The sequence below is a fragment of the Nanorana parkeri genome, unplaced genomic scaffold, assembly GCF_000935625.1.
Source record: "Nanorana parkeri isolate BGI_ZX_2015 unplaced genomic scaffold, ASM93562v1 scaffold88, whole genome shotgun sequence".
NCBI classification, from domain to species: Eukaryota; Metazoa; Chordata; class Amphibia; order Anura; family Dicroglossidae; genus Nanorana; species Nanorana parkeri.
The window spans coordinates 1,671,316-1,690,926 of record NW_017306356.1 but is presented as its reverse complement, the minus strand read 5'-3'; the positions used below and the strand labels follow the sequence as shown (position 1 = coordinate 1,690,926).

At 43.1% G+C, this 19,611-nt stretch overlaps 1 protein-coding gene across 1 annotated transcript in view; it reads left to right on the top strand.

Moving 5' to 3' along the window:
* FBXO10 (F-box protein 10) overlaps positions 1-19,611 on the top strand; it is an 81,341-nt gene that overhangs the window by 20,368 nt on the left and 41,362 nt on the right. The window contains exons 5-6 of the mRNA XM_018552426.1: positions 3,478-3,627; positions 6,774-6,910. Of these exons, the coding sequence (XP_018407928.1) occupies positions 3,478-3,627; positions 6,774-6,910 (287 nt within the window). The remainder of the gene's footprint in view (positions 1-3,477; positions 3,628-6,773; positions 6,911-19,611) is intronic.

Below are 19,611 nucleotides of genomic sequence, written 5' to 3'. Positions count from 1 at the left end.
GGGGGGGTGTACAGGGACAATGATGGCATGCTTGCACTTGTAGTTCCTTAGCTGATATATATGTGTGGGGGTGGGGGGTACAGTTCTAGTGGATGTTTATATAATATGGGGGGGGGCGAAAAAAATGTTCTGCCCCGGGCGCCCATAACTCTGGTTACGCCACTGGCTATATACATTGGGGGGAATTTATCAATTTGTTTGCATCGTCAGCATCTTTTAAACTGTCACATCCCTGATTTCTAGTGTATGTAGCAACAGATTTATTATCCTACCTTATGTTTCATTCCTAAATGCCTTCATAAGGAGAATGTCTCTAAGTTCTTTGTCTCTAAATGGTCACAATCTTGCTGGAAAACTTCTGGGTGACAGCTGAATAGTCCTGAAGTCAGCTGACTTGAGGAAGTGAAGGTGAATTATCCTTGCGATACCTTAAGAAGAGCTCAGGAGCAATTCTAGAATGTGCGACAGTTTGGAAGTCTATTATAGTCACAAATGCTGGACACAATTACTGTGCAGTTAAGAAATGATGCAAAATGTCAGAAAATATGTGCAGTGAGTCGCAAACATAAATATGTCACAAAAACACTTGAAAAACTGCGCTTTAAGGGTTATTAAACCCTCACGTTTTTGCATATATCTACTGCTAGCCAGCAGTAGATATATGCAAAAACTTTTTTAAAAAACCTTTTGAAAGTGGTTTAAACTTACCTGTGTCTTCGCCGCGCTTCCGTCCGGACATCTGAAAGTTTATCGGGCGGCCGCAAAGGATCTTGGGGCAGGCGCATGTGCAGTTCAGATGTTAGGCCGGGAGACGAGGAGAGACACAAGGTAAGTATATGGAGCAGCGTATCTATTGATCTGCGCTTATAGATGATGGAATACTAATATGGGTAGTGAAGCTGCCACAATACAGACATATAGGTCCCAAGAATATAAGTGACGATTGTGCGGAGCTAAATACCCTGGTGTATCTTAATATAAATTGCAAAACTATACAACTTTTCAAATTATCTTAATAAAAATTGTGTAAATTAGTAGTGAAAAATATATGGTGTGCCACAAACAAACTATTATTTTTCACTACTAATTTACACAATTTTTATAAAGATAATTTGAAAAGTTGTATAGTTTTGCAATTAATATTAAGATACACCAGGGTATTTAGCGCCGCACAATCGTTACTTATACGGAGCAGCGTGCACCCGCACAGACTCCGTGGGACATGAGAGAAGAGGAGGACAGAGGAGTCAGTGCTGGATCGGAGACCTGCACCAGCGCAGGAGGGAAAGCTGAAAAAGACAGTAAAGAAGAAGAAGATCGGATTAAGAGGCATTATTTAGGGCCTTGGTTCTCAACTGGTGGGTCATGACCCAAAAGTGGGTCGCGAACCCGTGTTCAGTGTGTCGTGGCATGCCTTCCACTTTTCTAGGCGAGAGCCTTCTCCGCCTACCCCTAGCACAGCACTGTCAGTTCTCGTGCCAAGCAGCCATTCAGAATATGGTGCCTGGCCCTGAGTATCAGCTTGAGGTGGGGTAGGCTGGAGCTACGAGAGAGCTCCATCCATATGTGCATTGCTTACAGCTCCCTCATGTGTCCTATAGAGGTGTTTGGACCGGAGTGACGTCACATTCTGTCTGTGGTTAAGTGTGAGATTGTGTCTGTGGTTGTATGTGTCTTGTCAGTGTTTTTGAGAGCTCGTTCACACTAGTACAGTGCTTTTATTGAACAGTCCTGTGCCATTAATGCATTGTACCACGCAATCGCACCTACTATGTGCTCTGGTGTGGGAGGTGTGTTGCGTTGCCATTTTATTTGAATGGTCCCCCCCAACGCACCTCCCACAGTTCAATCGCCATCACAGGAACAATCCTTTAATGTCACTTTAACAAAGATGAAACTTTGTGGTCAGTTAGCATGACATTTTGTTTTTTGTGCCTAAAATGTTTTTGTCGCAAACACATTCATAAATTCCCCCTTTTATATTGTCGATCTAGATCAGGAAACTGACATCTTATGTCTGTCTTTAGCCTCTGTTTTGCACTTTGAAATAAAACTCTTAACCAGCTTGCAGTAAAATAATATACAGTAAACGTGCAGTAACCCATGGAAACTGGTTACTAAATTTAGAGAAAGATACATTCCAATGTATTTCTGTATGTCACTGTACTAAGCATTTTGTTCTGTGGCTTTATTGAAGAATCTTGATAGTGATTGTGACTGTCCTCTGACTACTGCAGAGGGGCATATGTTCTCTATTTATGTACAATGATTGTTGCCTGACATTCTGTGAAACATATCTAGGACACTTCTTTTCACACTGCCTAAAGCTGAGCAATCCCAAATATATAGTTGTATAACTACTGATCAGGCCTATGGACAATTTAACCTGGTAGTCTCTTGATATTTCCATTTATACTTGTGCTGCCAAAACAACCTCATTTACTTGAATTGATCTGAATTGATGTGTTTTACTTCACCTCCTGTATTTCATTACAGTTTAGATTAGTCCTTTCCCATGCCACTCTCTGTGCTGTTTTACTTCTATTCTATTTCAGCCAGGCCTGGAGCCAGGTATTCAATGCTCCTTAATATTTTTGCAGGAACTGGCTCCAGAATTCTCTATTTAATTTGTCCACCTCTGTTAGCGATTACAAAGAAAATGAAAATAAATTGATTGTTAATCTTTTGAGAGAACAAACATATTGCCGTTGTATGCCTTGAACCTGCATTTAAGTACATTAGATTCCATCTCTGGGTCTTCGTGCTAATTTCAGCCGTCTGTGTGGCTTCCTGATTGGCCGGGAAGCCGGCTCTATGCTGATTGGCCGGGAAGGCGGCTTTCCGGCCTATCAGGAAGCCTGGAGGTGGGTCATTTGCTAGACGGCCGGCTTCCTGATTGGCCAGGAAGCCGCCTCGATGCTGGGAACAATCAAGCTGGCCAAACAACATGGAGCTGGCTTCCCGGACAATCAGGAAGCCGGGCAGTATGTCATTACCCATCGCCCGGCTTCCTGATTGCCCAGGAAGCCTACTCCATGCCAGCGGAAGCACCTGTATTGGTACTAGGTATTGGAGAGTATCACAAGCAAAGTATCGGTATTGGTACTCAATAACGAAAATCCGGAATCGGTGCATCTCTAGTGTGTATTATAGATTCTGCCACTGGAGTGGTGAGATTCTTTCTATAACATGTGGGGCAGAAACTCGTGCTGTGGCAAGCTGGTTTGCTTAGCTGCAAGAAGGCATTTCCTTGACTTAATTAGTAGGATTTACTCATAACTGAAATCTTTGTTTTGCCTGGACTGACCCTTTAAGTAAGTCTTGATAGCCCCTTCCCCCCTTCTGGAGTCAAGCATTTAAATAAGCAATGATCAGTTGTATTCATCATGTAATTGTAACAGAGTGCATTATCTACCATGTTATAAATGTTTAAAGTTTGTTTGGCGTTATTGATTTATTGTCGGGATTCTTCCACAGGTTGTTATGCTAAAGAATGAAATTTACCACTGCAAAGCATCAGGGGTTTTTCTACGCCTGGCAGCTGGAGGTCTCATAGCTGAGAATAACATCCATTCAAACACTGAAGCGGGAGTGGATATACGCAAAGGAGCTAACCCTGTGATACTGGTATGCAACACTCTGGAATTTAGGTCTATTCACTTAGCAGAGCTCCAAGGCACTTACATTTTATAGTACTACCAAAACTCAATTCAGTGTTGCAGTATTTGTGTGCAGAAGTTTATACGTTTTTCAGAACCAAAAAAAGTGTATACAGTTATGTGTTTCAAAAAGATGCAGCAAATTATATAATTTTAGGTAAATCATGATGGCTCACTCCACCCTTCCGTTGAAGCATAATTTTCTTGTGTTACCTCACCATGCTGTTTGCTTACTGGAGCCCTAAGCTGGAAGCCTGAGCTCAGACTTGGTCTACTGTACGTCTGAGCTCAGACTCCATACCCTGCATTGTGGAAGGAAGGTAAGGAGATTACATGTTCTCCCATCTCCGCCACTGGATATTGCAGAGGCTTCTGTGGGCAAATGTCAAGGGGGCATGGTAAATGTAAGTATAAACAAAATCAAATCGAGCAAGTTTTCAAAAATCCGTTTATTTTTTACTTTCGCCCCTGCTGTCTCCTAATACATAAGGAAAGCTGAAGGATTCAGGTTTCCTATCTGATTTACTTTTTAAACCTCACATTTGCACTCCCATTTTAGTCTAGCTGTACAAAGGTTTTATCTGCAATTTTTTATGGAGTCTTTTTGTGCCACGAGACATGGGCGCTTGAAACAAATCTGTTCTTGAACCACTAAGGGAAAAATAAGGTCCTGCCATCTCATTAGCCTTCTGCAGCCCCCTGCTAAATCTCTATAGCTCTGTGAGTTGGAGCTCACACAGGATTAGGAACCCTCCCCTCTCCTCTCTGTGACTGCACTTGATCTTCTTGGGGTTGTCTGTGCTTCATTGTGCAGAGGCATGGTAAAGAGTCGCATGCATCTCCATGGCCATAGGTTCTGAGTTTTTTCTCTGGCTGCACAAGCAAAGGAACAAATGAAAAGTAAGTATGTGCTCCATGCACTAAGGTGAATTATTGTGCTTGGCGTTGGCAAATTTATGGGGAGCAGACACTTACCCCCTTTCACTAAAAGTCACATCAGCATTCAACTCTGCATGAAATCATCTTACATTCATTAGTTAATGATATTTTTATTTTACTTACAATCACTGTTTTTCCTTTCTGGTCCTCTTAGACATTAGTGATGTAGCCCATGCCTAAGGCCTGGTTCACACCTCGACGAACGCTCTACAAAACGCTCAAACATCTAAATCCCATTGTATTCAATGGGTCTGGTTCACACCTTGCCGTATTTCCGCCCGTCCGAACGCGATACAAAACAGCCTACGTCCAAAGAAGTACATGTACTTCTTTGGGGCGTTTTGGTCTCGCGTTTCCATTGGGATACAGCCAAGTAGCCCACGGAAACGTGCGTTTGTCGCGTGTTTTTTTAACAGTGCACTGGGAAATCTCATCTGTAAACTTCAAAAGCTCGTGAGATCTCAGGTGAAGGCATTTTCCTCCCCTGAGATGATGTGCATGGTCACATGTCCTAGTTACATGTGCCACAGTTCCAGGAAGTAAGGGCAGATGAATCAATCTGCACTTAATAAAAACAGCCACTGTGAAAAGAATGGGGAGAAGAAAAATTAGGAATGCAAATATTATAAAGCCAGCAATTGTCTGTAAGTATCTGTTTGTCGATTTGTCATTATTAAACCTCTTTTCTAATGTTGCTTTGTTGCCATTCTAAAGGGTAAAGTTCCTCTTTAAAAGTGTTACTCCAGACAAAAGTTTTCTTTTCAGGGAAGCATCGGAACCTCTCTCAGTAAGGGTAATCTTGCCACACAACAATAAAAGATTTACAGAGGTTCTAACAAATGTTTTTATTGCTGTATGTGTACACTTTGAAAATAGCATCACCACTGTCGCAGCTATTCAGGGGAAATACTCCCCAGTGGGCACAGCATTAAACCTGATAGAGTTTCTTGCCCATCCCTACATGATTCGGCTGCATTTCTGTCTGCATTGCACAGGTTTCACCATATAGCTGTATGTAAACATTTAGTTAAAAGAGAACTATGGCCAAACCTTTTTTGGCTGTAGTTCTCTTTAGGGTAACAGGAGGACATTTGTTAATGTCCTCCTGTGACCCAAAACTCAGCATTTAGTGGGCTATTTCCTGCTATATGCTGACAGAGCGGAGCTGCGCCCCAGCCTGGAAGGATCCTGATAATATTTCTGGGATCCACCCCTTTGCCTGGCTGACAGCTGGCACTGCCTCTCTAGAGCCAGAGCCTGCTGTGCCCGCCTCCCCCATCCCTCCAGTCAGTGCTGGAGGAGGGGGGAATCCCTGCTGGGAGCAGTGACTGACAGTAACTACTCTCTGCAGGGATATGATTGGGAACTGAGTGATCAGCAGTATGTGATCGCTCAGTTCACAATATATAGAGCCGATGTGTGACAGCTGCTCTAACTATTGGGATGAGTGTATTTCACTCATCCCATATTTCTCCTTTTAACCTCTTGCCGTCCTGCTTTAATAGTCTTTATTTTATAATCATCTTTAAAGAGACACTCTTACTTATTGACAAAAAAGACAATGTCTGTGAATATTCACATATATGAAGTCCAATGAGAACGCCAAACGAAACTGATTCTTGCCCCTCCGGTGTCCTCCTGCCGCTTCCTCCTCAGAAATTAACCAGTGCTTCCAGGCATGTGACCTCCCACAATGTGAGTCGCTAGACTTGAGCATTGTGATGCAGAGGTGACACTGCTCCCTCTAGGCTCCATCACCAGTCAACACTGGCTATACTGGTGCTGACTGCGGAGGAAGGCGTGGCGGGGAATCATTGGAGAGGGGAGTTTCAGTCAGGGTCAGGGGGACTTGCTTCCTTTTTACAGACATTGCCCCTTTGCTCGAACTGTCAAAATGACAGCATATTTTTTAAAAGAGAAATACTAGCATGCTACTTTTTAGCTGCTAAAGCACAGGAGAGTTAAAATAGCAACTTATGAATGTAGTTCAGTATGAAGCAGGTTTGTTTCGGTTCACATGAACAAATCCGATTTAAAAAGCAAGTCAGACTCATTTAGAAAGGGCTGTGCTGCTGTTTTTAGAAATAATTTTCACGTTGTGATCTATATACCTTGGCCTGCACTTTCCATTAATATGTGTACTTCTATTTTCTATGCATGTGACGCAACTGGCAGTGTAACAGAATACACAGTGGCCTCCGCTCCGGCATTGTGGTCCTAGGCAACGGGAAAGGCAGCATCCGCAGCAATCAGATCTATGGGAATAAAGAAGCTGGCATTTATATACTGTACAATGGGAACCCTGTGGTGAGGTATGTTGTTATGGTTTCATTCTATTTATTCCGTCTCTGTGGCTAAGCTTTGTAAATGCAGAACACATTATTTTCACAAGCAAATCTCCAAAGTAGTGTTCTGATTATGTTCAACTGTGTAGTCTGCTTTGCTCCAGCCTTTACATATCCTTTGTGATTGTTTTCAGTATTCCACAGGCAGAGTCTGCGCTTGTTTATTTGTTTTCCAGTATCGTTAATCGATGGCACACTGAGGAATATTTATAGTAAAAAAAAAATAATCAAAAATCATAATGGCATGTTGTCAAAAACCATGCATGGGGTAGATGGAAAGGAGGATGCAAATTCACATATAGCCATCGAAATGTAACAACATATGACGAAGCTCAAAAAGCATATTAAGGTTAATCAAAATTGCACAGTAAGGTTGAAAAGTCAAATGAAAACCATTTTGTTACCATATGTATTGTAGAAATAACATTACTAATATTTCTAGAAAAACTGTAGAGTTCAGATGGAAGAAAGACTATCCAATAACGTACCAGTTTAAAGATTCTTCCCCTTTGCTCTGAGCATCTCTGCCTACTTTTTTTATTAAATAGCTTTCTGAATACAGCTTATTTGTTAACTTTTTCCATGTGATCACATGATTACAAAGCTCCGGCCCATCCCTTCTCTCTCTCTCTCTCTCTCTCGTTCGTTCTCGTTCTCGCTGATGGATGGGTACACTTCTCCCAGCCATTAATGCCTTGACAACCCTGGGAGCTATGGATGCTGGTTGGATGATGACACGTCTACAGGGGATTCAGCACTATTATCGGACCCTCTACAGTATACAGAAGCTCTGGAGCTTTGCGGTCACATGACCACACATAAGATTTAAACATTCAGAAAGGTATTTATTACAAAATGTAGGCAGAGAGGTTCGGAGTAGGAGTCGATATCATTTTTTCAAAACCATTAGCAATTATGGGCCAACTTTCAGGCCGATTACCAAGATCAGGTGCCGATATTCTGTTTACATCTGGCTGCAGAATCTTGCGCTGGCAGATGGAACACATAGCCTGGTGACTGGTGGCCCGGTGAAACAGCAATATATAAAAAAAGAGCAACTGTCACTTTGCCGCTCAGGGCAGTGAAAGTGTCAGTGAAAAGCCCTCATTTACATCTCTGCGGTTTTAGTGTGTTTTTTAACACTATTATGAATGCACTGATGCATGTTTTTTATGCATTTTTGTTTTGCCCAAGTAAAGACTAGCCTGCTAGGGGGTGGGAGCTTGTTGCACGTTTTATGCAATTTTAGGGGCCAAAAATAACGCCAAAAGAAGCACCTGCAATTTTTCCTAGACGTACAACATCGCAATGCAAAAGTATGAATGGGCCCCATGGAAAATAATGGTTTGCTGAATGGAATTGCACCTTAAACATGTGAAATAAATGCATACATAGTTTTGTCCTGATAGGATGCTACCTACATTCCTTGCGTTGTGTAGAAACATATAGCCATGGCAACCAAGAACATGAAGATGAAAAATATTAACACACCAGCAGCACCTTCCAACTTCTTATGATAAAAAAAATCCCTCAGTTCTTGGTTTAAACACCAATTCTCCTCAAACATAATGGAACTACTAGTCATGTTCGACTAAAGGAAGCTTGATGACAGTTGTCAGTATCGCAGTGCAGCATTATTACAAGGATAACAATGTGTCAGTGTTGTTTTCCTCAAACAGTCTATATATAAATAATGCACTAATACCATAGAGGTTCGGTTGCTTCAGTGCGTTGTAAGTAGCTGAACCGTGTAAGGTGCTTTGTCAAACAGTTAATGTTCCTCTGGAGAGCGGCTACAGAGACTGCAGAGTTGTTAGGAGAGCCAGAAATCTGGAAAATTCTTCCTCCTGTGCAAGTAACATGTATGGTAAGAGCTATAGGTTCTGGCATATTTGTGAATTATGTCTCACCTAGAGCTGCAGCTAACGATTATTTTCAAAATCGATTAGTTAGCCGATTATTAAGTTCGATTAATCGGTTAATCGGATAAACAATTTTAAACATACTCATGGCAAAATGTCCCCGGAGGTTTCTGCCTGCTACAGGACTGCTTTTTCTCTGTGTCTTATATTCATTTTTATAGCTATCAGACGGAAAACTCACAAAGCAAAGTTATTTTTGCAGGGCATACAAAAAGGAGACATGCTTTTTTTTTAACCCTTATGTATTTTTCAGCGCATGCACTGTTTGAATAGTCCAAGTTTTTGCGAGATTTACTTCTAAGACTCATTCAGGTTTCGGTGACTGGGAATTTTCAGCACTGGATCAACACCAGTTGCAAAAAGGTTAATAATAGAAATATCTCCACCGAACTCCGTACTATTAAACTCCCTTCTGTTCAATTCCTTTGGTGATGGAACACCTGGTGGATGGCACCACAGCATACACAGCATGCTTCAGAATGTCGTCTTTATTAACGTCCTTGCAGCATGATATAAGTCAATGCAATGTTTTGAGACCACATGGTCTCAAAATGTTGCATTGACATATTATGCTGCCAGAATGTTAATAAATATGGCATTCTGAAGTGGATTGGTGTGTGGACAATGTATCTTTCAGTTACAGCAAGGGCACACAGAAAAACATCTGTTTTCTAAATGCCCCGTTCACACCTTGACACTGGTATTATTTGCAGTGTGGAAAAGTCATAATGAGGGGAATTTATGAAAATCTAGAGCAGCTGTGCACGACAAACAATCAGCTTCTCTCTTTCATTTTCAAATCTTAACTGAACAAACTGAAGAGAGAAGCTGACTGGTTGCCATGAGCAACAGCTCTAGATTCTTCTGCTCCAGTTTTGATAAATTCCCCTCATTGCATTTTTCCACAGCTCATTGGAGGGCTCCAGGGGTATCGTATCGCACCACAGCACAGGACCTTTGAATGGAATGTACACTGCCAATAAAGTGGGGGGGGAAAGCTAACTGTGTCTTGTGTAGCGGTGCCTTGTGTATTATCTCCAGACATCGCTACACACTGCTGACACGTAGTGTATACCAGTGCACACTGAAGTGGAGCGTTATAACATGCGCATGGTGTGAACCTGTGCCAACTGCAAAGTATGTAAATACTCTGAACAAGCAGTCACAGCACACAATCACTTATACACCTCTGTAGCTATAGGCACTGAAATCTAAACTTTTTCCCTTTACTTTCTATGAAAGCAGAAGTTAGGCTGTAATGATCTGATTGTAGAAGACTCTAAATTTTCACTGCTTCAATCTAATCGGGACACAGAGAGCCACTGCTCCGGGCTTCCAAAGAATGGAATTTTGAAGTAGTAAACAGCAGTACAGTCATGTTTCAGGTCAAACTCCTGCGTTCACACAAGCCAATAGTTGTAATTTTCCTGAGACATTCTTGACTGTCAGACCCTGCTGGGGGAAAGTGGGGAATCCAGCAGTGAGTTGCAGCTTTTCTGCTGTTATGTTTGAGATAGGCACATGCTATAGAACTGTGTGTTAGCAGGCAGTATCCACGATTGTACACAATCCATGCTACAGGATCTGAAAGGAAATTAAACAGGGAGGTTTTCTTTCTCGGGATCAGCCTGGCCTGTCATTGGTCTGTGCTGATGAGGCTGTTATGCCAGTGCTCATCACTGTATTTTCACAGTACATGCATAGTAACGTGCGCAGGCTGCTTTTTTTGTGTAGTTCAATGCACAGGACACTGTACATTGTGATGCGTCCATCATTTTCAAGGTGCATTGGGGTGCCATTTACGATGAATGGCATGGCAGAGCACCAATGCATGTAGCGTGTGTTACCGCATCACAGTGGTGTGAATGGGCTCTAAAGGTGTAGAGAAGCACCAGAAAACAGAACTCAATGGCAGCTGAAGACCTTTAGTGTGTATCTGCACCAAATCCAATAAGCAAGGCAAATATGACAACCACTATTGTCTTGAGTAAAGAGACTTTTGTGTCCCGAAATATTGCACTGGATGTTTGTAACAATTTAGGTCCTTGCTTTGCGGATTTTGTTGTGTTGACGATACTTTGCTACTGCTCTTTTGTGTCTGAAGACAGCACTATCCATAGTTCACCTTAGCACCTGTTCATAAAAGATTTGATCACTGTAAAGGTGCCCATACACCTTACGACCATTGCAAGACTTTTGTCTTGCGATGGTCGTAAGCTTATTAAAAGCTCGTACGATCTCCCCATCTTGGACAGGCAGATCGTACTTGCGATCATCGAAAGCCCGCCCCGCTGAGGGGCGGGCTTCCGATGACCGCAATGCAGAATGGGCAGGCTAAGCAGGCCGTTCAGCAGCTGTCGAACGAGCCCGTTCAGCAGCTGTCGAACGAGCAGGCTAGAAACCCGCCGACAATCGTACGATTCTCGGCGGGTTTTCGAGCATGCTGGTTTGACAAAAGACGTGCGACCGTACAGTAAAAACGGTCGCACGTCTTCGTTCACACTGCTCGATTCTCGTACGATCGCGGGATTTCCCACGATTCTCGTACGAGAATCGAGTAGTGTATGGGCACCTTAAGGAGTGCACTGGAACAGATGATCTATTGTGTTACTGAGCTCATGTCCCGTGAGCCCTGGCCATCATAGAAACACCTTACAAAGCTACGTTGTCATGCTGGCCTGTGTTCTTCTACTCAGAACAGCAAAATTGACTTTTTCTGCTTCAGGGTGCCCCCTAATAAAATAGTGCACATTATGCCATCTAACCTAAAGCTGGGTACATATGAATCAAATTTTGACCGATTCAGCAGGAATTGACTGAAATGCAATCTGTGGTCGGCCCTATCTCATTAAATCGGCTTTTGTCAAAGGGACGTGCTAGAAAATTATCAGGCCAGTCAGCTGCAAGCACTGTTCGGGTATTGTAACAGCAGGCAATGTCAGAATACATCTGTTAATTGTGTAGCATGCATTTTTAGGTATGTAGCAGTACAGTATATTAATTTTTCAGCTTATCACTTTTTTTTTTACTATACAATATGTAATGAATTGTCAATGTTATCAGAACTGGGATTACCAAGCACTGAAATCGTACTGTGCCTGTCAATTAGAATTCAGATATGTGGACATTGTATACAGCGCGGATAGCGAACACCTGCAGTTTGCTTTTATGTCTATATTTTACAGAAAAAATGGCATGAAACTGTACTAGCATTTATATTTTTCCAGAAGCTACATGATAATTACATAATGGCTTAGTCTACAATTTATACGTTTAACAGATGAAAAAAGTACTGCGCTATAATTAAGGAACAATACTATACAATTACCAGTGGATATCTGTAAAGACTAAATGGAAGTCTGTGCACATAGTAGAGGGGGCTTATTGAAATTCAGGAACAGTAACTACTCGATGGGAGCAGTCTGTTACTTGACGGATTAAGTAAATCTTCCGTGATTATTGCTCGGGATGCATGTCAAAAATCGATGTGCTAGTCCCCAGCTTCAAAAACCAGGCAAGTGGTGAAGGTCAGATTTTCTGTCAATTACATTTTTCTCCTCAAAGGAGAAATGAAGCATGCAAAAATCTATAAAATGCATCCCATCCCATTTTATTATTATAACAAGGGCATAATACCTATCGTGCCATTAAATGTGTTTTTATACCATTTAAAGGACCACTACATCCCCCTTCCCCAAGAAAAACAAATTACATGCATTGTGTAAAAAATACATGCAATAAATATATGCAATGGGGGGAATTTATCAAACCTGGAGCAGACGAAATCTGGAGCATCTCTCTTCAGTTTGCTCAGGTAAGATTTGAAAATGAGAGAGAGAAGCTGATTGGTTGCAGTGCTCCAGATGTTTTCTGCTCCAGTTTTGATAAATTCCCCCAAATGTGTTTGTGTGTATGTGTATATAAAAATACAGAATATATACTGTCTATATATCAAATGCAAAGCATTTAAAACCGCCCACTTTTATGGCTCAAAAGGGAGATAACAGACAACGCAGTTGTACTGTATATGTAGATGCAATTAAAGGTCACAATAGACACTTTCCAGCCTTCTGGCTAACTTTTCATCCCAGCATCTGTACTAGACTGAGCCTCTCCTGCACTATTCCAATCACTGACCAGCTCTTGCAAAAGTCTTACACTCTTTCTCAGGTCAGGCATTCGGTCTTTATAGATTCCATGTCTGTTCAGGCATGGACAGGACACATACTCCTGGCAAAGGCGTAACTAGAACCTTCAGGGCCCCAGTGCAAGAAACTATGAAGGGCCCCCCCAAACCCCCGCAGCCATGGCACTGTGCGGTTAACAGGACCACTGCCAAGGTCCCCAGCAAGCGCAGGACCTCAGGCAGCTACTTCAGTTAAAAAATTTAGTGCTGGTGTTCTGTCGAGAACGCTGCCCCAGTATCTGCGTTTGCGCACAGACGGGATTAACGAGGAAACCGGCATTTATTTACAAAGTATTCGTTTGTAATGGTTAATTGTGACTGTTAATAATGGCCATGGCAGTAAATGATGGATGGAATATTATTAACAGTCACAATGAACGATCAAAACTAAATAGTTTGTCAACAAATCCCGGTTTCCCAGATAATACTAGTTTGTGTGCTATTCTGCATTGCTGTATAATCATTATACAGCAATGCAGCAGAAAACCACCAGCTATGCAGGACCTTAAGTCCCAGCAATAGATTAGAATGAAAATACCACCAGCCTCTCAGCAGCCCGCCCCCCCTTACCGTCCAGCATTCATCCACCCAGACTTACATGACTCTCAGACCACCACTGTCACTGGCACACCAGACACTTTCTTCCGTGTCCCAGCAGCCAGGGGGCGGGACTAAGGCCCCATTCACACTGAGCGATTTATCGAGCGATTTTTGCAGCGATATCGCTCATATTTCCACGCGATATTGCTCTATGTAGCTTCTCCAATCCATTTCAATGGAGCTGTTCACATCTCGTCACTCAATATCGCTCAATATCGCTTGTAGCTCCTACATGACCCTTTTTTCGAGCGATTTCGAGCGATTTTGCTCCTGACTGCATACAGCCCAATAGGAAAAAGTCGCTCAATATCGCTCGTCGCTCAGTGTGAATGGGGCCTTAGTGGAGAGGGTCCTCTCCTCACACTGCAGAATATGCTATCGGCGGTGCCTGCAGCATATTCTGCTGGGCAGGTGACAGTGACAGATGCGCTCCATCCCCGCCGCACAGCCACCCGTACATGTCCCGTTTCTACTGCTGCAGGTGACAGAGCGGCGGGGAAGGAGCGGCACTATCGTGTGTGTGGAGGTGGAGCGTCATGAGGGAGCTGCAGGCCCTCTTCTTCCTCTCTGGCCCAACCCCCCCAACAGGTGGAACGCCAGGGCCCAGTCGCAATTGCGACCGCTGCAACCCTGGTAGTTCTGCCAGTGGACAAATCCCTAACTAATGCATTTTGACAGTAATTAGATGCAAGGTTACATTTCAGAAGAAAACCTACTGCATAAGTAAAGCTAATTCTTTTCTGGTTGCTCAAGCAGATTGAGAGGTACACTATAATGAGATAGTAAAAGGAGTTACATATTCAACCTGGTACATAAAAAAGAATAAGTATTATTAGATGTTTAATAGATGTGATCCACCCACTAAATGCCCTCTTCTCTATACAATTGTTGCACTATTATCCACCTGCTTTTAGCTGCAGTTGGATTACTTGTATGATTTATAATGATTTATAGAAAACTCAGTCTTTCAGAATGTCTATCTTTTAAAACTGATTAGATAGTCATTGTGGCGGATCCATCTGTCGCTTTAATATCTGAGGCCATGGACATAAGAGTCTTTGGCACTCTAAATGTATTATTTTATTTATCTGAATAACAAGCTATATTTTTAATCTTGGAACACAAAATTGAAGGGATGTTATCAATTACTGACAAAACCATGGCAAAAATTCTTATTTTTTCATGTATATTGCTAATAGCATGAAATGAATGCAATAAATTACTTGGTAGCAATAGATTTTAATGTGGCTGTCACTTATATTTTCCCAATAGCCTATGGTTCAAAACTGTTGTGTATTATATGGTTTATTAAAAATGTTTTTAATTTATATCACATGCAGCACATATCAAGCTGACAAATGCAACAAGTATCAAACAGGCTGCACTTTAGGCATTGCAAAACAAAATGAGCACTGTAAGAGCATCACTCTTTCCCTACTGTCTTCTCTTTAAAGGAGAACTATTGGGTTAGGGCTTTCCCCCCATAGTTCTCTTAAGGGTCACGAGAGGACACAAACTAGCATTCTCCGTGACCCAAAGCTCAGTATACCGCGAGTGAGACCGCCGCAGGCGGGACGGATCCCAACATTACTGTCTGGAGCCACCCAGCTGCGTGATTGACAGCTGGCTCTGCCTATCTAGAGGCAGAGCCAGCTGTACCCGCCCCCTCCCCGTCCGTCCCTGCCAGTCAGTGCTGGAGGATCGGACGGGAGGGGGGAATCCCTGCCGGGAGCCGTGAGTGACAGTCACGGCTCCCTGCAGGGACAGGATGGAGAAGTGAGCGAGCGACTGTATGTGTTCGCTCACTTCCCGATCTATTGAGCCGACGTGGGACAGTTTAATTGTCACAAGTCGGCTCACGCTATGAGGCTGAGTGATTTCCACTCACCTCATAGTTCTCCTTTTAATGAACAATCCCATTTCTGGTGCTAAATGTAGGAAACTTGCATCAAACCAAGGCCCCCTATCATTTTTTACACATGCATTTCTCAAACAGGACTCTTTTTTGCAATATTTTTGTCATCAGGCAAAAATGTTAAAGGGACCCTGCCGGGTTCGGAAATGTTGCTTTCAGATGCTAAATGGATGTCAATAAAGGCATTTTATTTGGATAGAGATTTGAAGGTATGCTGGCAACATACTTTCCTACATATGACTATGTGCCTGATAGGTTACGTGTAATGCCACATTGAACGTAACGATTTGTGGGACTACAACGTTGCAATTAAGTTCAGCTGCCATTTTTATAGCCAACTGAACAGACAGAGCATCATTTATTTAAAGTAAATTGTGTGTGGCTAAAAACTGTGTGCCAGGGATTTTTTTTCCAGGCCGCTAACAAGCAAAACATGCATTTACTAATGGCGGTAATTTTTTCCTAATTTTAATGGACTGTCTGTCTGTAAAAAGAAAAAAAATGACAGCTGGCAGCACTGCTTTAGAGACACCCCCTTCCCCCAGCCCTCTCCGGTTTGTGTGTGTTGGCGATGGGTAGGGATGAATTCAGGTTCAAATTGAACCCAGTCTAAACCTGAGCTCCTCGAAACCAAAGAGGAGCCCCTCCTAAACACAGAAGGAAGCTCCCTTTTGTGCCATCCCATCGGCTGCTGGTAGGGAATTCCCCACCTGCAGCTTGACGTAAGCAAAGGGGCAGAATGCAGTGATGTAATTGACCTTATATGGCTACATGTCTATATTTGGTGACTGACATTTACCTTAAATGGCTGTGTGGCTATAGAAAGTAAAGGATGTCAGCACAAGCATCCCGCCCCTTTGTTTACATACAGCTGCAGGGTGGAGAGTGTCCGTATCACAGCTGATTGGGTGGAAGTGTCCATGGCACTTCCTTGCTTGGAGAAACTCCGGTTTTGGACCAGGTTTGGTCTGAACCTAAACTTTCATCCCTAGCAGTGGAATGTTGGCACAAGGTAGCTTGCCTAGGGGAGAAAAAAGTATAAATCTGGAACAAGTTAGCTGGCACTGGCAACCAATGAGGTGCCCTGTATGTAAATGTACTAACATGAAACGTGCTAACAGGAGGAGAGAAACCAAAGAGATTAACTTATTAGTCTATTGCTGCTCTTTCACTATCCAGTTACAGGCTGGGGACAGTGAGGTGCCCAAGTTGTGTTGCTTAACTGCAGTAGAAAAAAATGAATTCAAAATTCTTGCTGTGCTGCCCGACAATAAATATCAGACCTGGGTGGACAGTAATACATGTTGACAGATAAGACAGCTCTCATATAAATCTTTTCCTAATGTGTTTAGTTGTTTGTCTGGTGTTCAGTTTTAATGATCATTTTCTTAAAGAAATGTTTAGTTCATCAATGTAAATATTTCTGTGGTGTGAAATCATTATTTAACCTACTGCAAGGGTAATTTTCTTGTATGCCCAGAGATTGGCTGTAAAGGCTGGCTGGAGAGAGACCAATGTCTTGGTGAAAATGGTAGACATCTGCCAATCTTTGTAGTGAATCTCTGGGGCCAGGCTGGAGTAAAGGCTGAAGTGGTCACTGCCTTGGGTGCCATGCTGCAGTGGGCACAGTTAGGTCTCCTGTTTCTCCATCACCTAGCTTTGTTCTACAGTGTGCAGGACTGTAGTGCCGCTGATGTCTCAGTCCTGCAGATTACACTGGGTGATGGTGGCTCTGTCTGTGTATCGAGTGGCACTCTGTGCTGCTATCAGTGTGACAGCTGCCCACTCTGTATTGGTAGATCTGTCTGCTCCTGATAAACAGAGCACAGCGCTGGGATGACTCAGAGCTCCGTTGATTACACAAGGAGAGCCGTGTTCTCAATGTGTAATCTGCAGGAAGGAGCTATCAGTTTGACATCTCGGGTCCTGCTCTGCATTCATTTATGAATGAAAGCTACTATCATGGCCATTATTCATGAGTTACTGTTGCAAGTAAATAGAAAAAAACATTTTCAATAACATTTAGCCTTTTATAGACCCTTAGTGAACCGAAGTTCATTTTTGTAGCACAAATGAAAATCTAAAAAAAATAATGCTTCGTTCCAGAAACATGATTCTAGTACCTTTTTTATATAAGGGACAAATCAAAGAATAACAATTGTAGGTAATCCTCATTAAGCTGCCCATACACCTTGCGATCATCGGACGACACTTTTCGTCCGATGATCGAACCGTCGTACGATTTTCGAACGGCTGCCCCATTCTGCCCCGATTATCGCAAGGTGCAATCAGCAGTGGTTAAAAAAACACACATGGAGGGAGAGCGTATTTGCCCCCGACTGGCACCCGTCGAGCCGACGCTTTGCCCTCGCCACCCCTTGGTCGGACCGATGGGACACCCCGAGCGCCAGCGGGGAGGGGTCGCCGGAGCAGGCCCGCCGCCGAGGGGGCGCGCGGCCATTCTGCCCCTCCCCGGCCTGAAAAAAAAAAAGAAAAACACACCTGGACTCGACCGTGCGTATTTTCGTTTGCGCATGAGCAGTGTTAATCGTACGAATTTTGATGTACAGGAACGCCAACAACATTGAGCAACTCGTATGATCAAGGTTTTCTAACCTGCTGGAAAGTCAAAAGTCGATCGATTGTACAGTATTTGCGTTTCTACACTGCCCATCAACCTTAGGAATATCGGACGAAAACGCGATCGCATACGAAAATCGGCCGATAATGGCAAGGTGTATGGGCTCCTTTTAGTAATTTTATCTCTAAAATGTGTAGTTAAAGTAGTATTAAACGCTCAAACTTTTTTAATAATGAATCCCAATCAAAGAAATATACATTGCCCAGCAATGTATTTCTTTACATTTTTGCCCAAACACCTACAGTCATCATGTTTTTGATGACTGCTACCCTGAACTTATGTCCAGTCCAAGATCACAAGAGACGGAACAGCTTCCAGCAACTGTCCATCTACTAGCTGGGAGAAGGCAGGGGGCAGGAGGAGAGCAGATGAGTGGGCCTGCCTTGCTGTGCCAGTGTGTTTGTGGAGATACACACAGCTTACTAGCACATACATGGATGGCTCCATAGGACCCTGCAAGGGAAAGGTGCCAAACTAAAACAGGATATTAAGGCCAGTGCTCAGGGGACCAGATGATTCTGCAGGAAACTAAAACTTTTAAATGTCAAAGAGCAGCATCCATTGTAAATCTGTAAAAAATAAGTCAAGGCAACTGGACTTGCTGTATTTTTCTTGAAGACGTTTCACTGGTCATCCAACCAGCTTTCACAATTGAGAGAAAGCTGGTTGGATGACCAGTGAAACGTCTTATTTTTTACAGATGTACCATGACCTGGATGAATGAGAACCTTCACAGACCACATCCATTGAAAGTTAATTAATCAGCATTTTAAATAGCTTAAACAATTTGTGCAGCCCCATTTTTTCACCACCCATCGTGCACCTTTTCTGAACAACCACCACACTTGCAGCCCCACTTGTCTCAGCATCCACACATTTCAACCCCCCTTCTCTCAACTGCTTCCAAACCTGAACCCCATCTTCTCTCACCACTCACTGTGCCTGCACTCCTCCTTTCACTACTGCTTGCTCCTTGCAACCTTCCATCTCACCCCTCCGCTCTCAACATTGCACCTGCAAACCCCCCTCCCTGCTTTCAACACAACTCCTACAACCCCTACTCTAACCACCATGCCTATAATCCCCTCTAACCAGTGTACCTTCTTCTTTGTCTTACTCCATGCCTGCACAAAGCAAAGGCCCCTTCATCACTGGACCTGTACACCTTCACCCACCCCTGCTGTTAACACCCCTACCATCATGATGGTGCTTTCATCCCTCTTTCAATGCACCTGTGCATTTCCCCCACTTCCAAAAACATGCCTGCACCATCACTGCCATTACCTCACCTGTGGACCCATATTTCACCACCAATGCTACACACTTTGACAACTGCACCCCCTTTCTCCCCACCACCATGCCTGTACCACCTCTCTTATTGCACCCCTGACACCCAATGCCCCA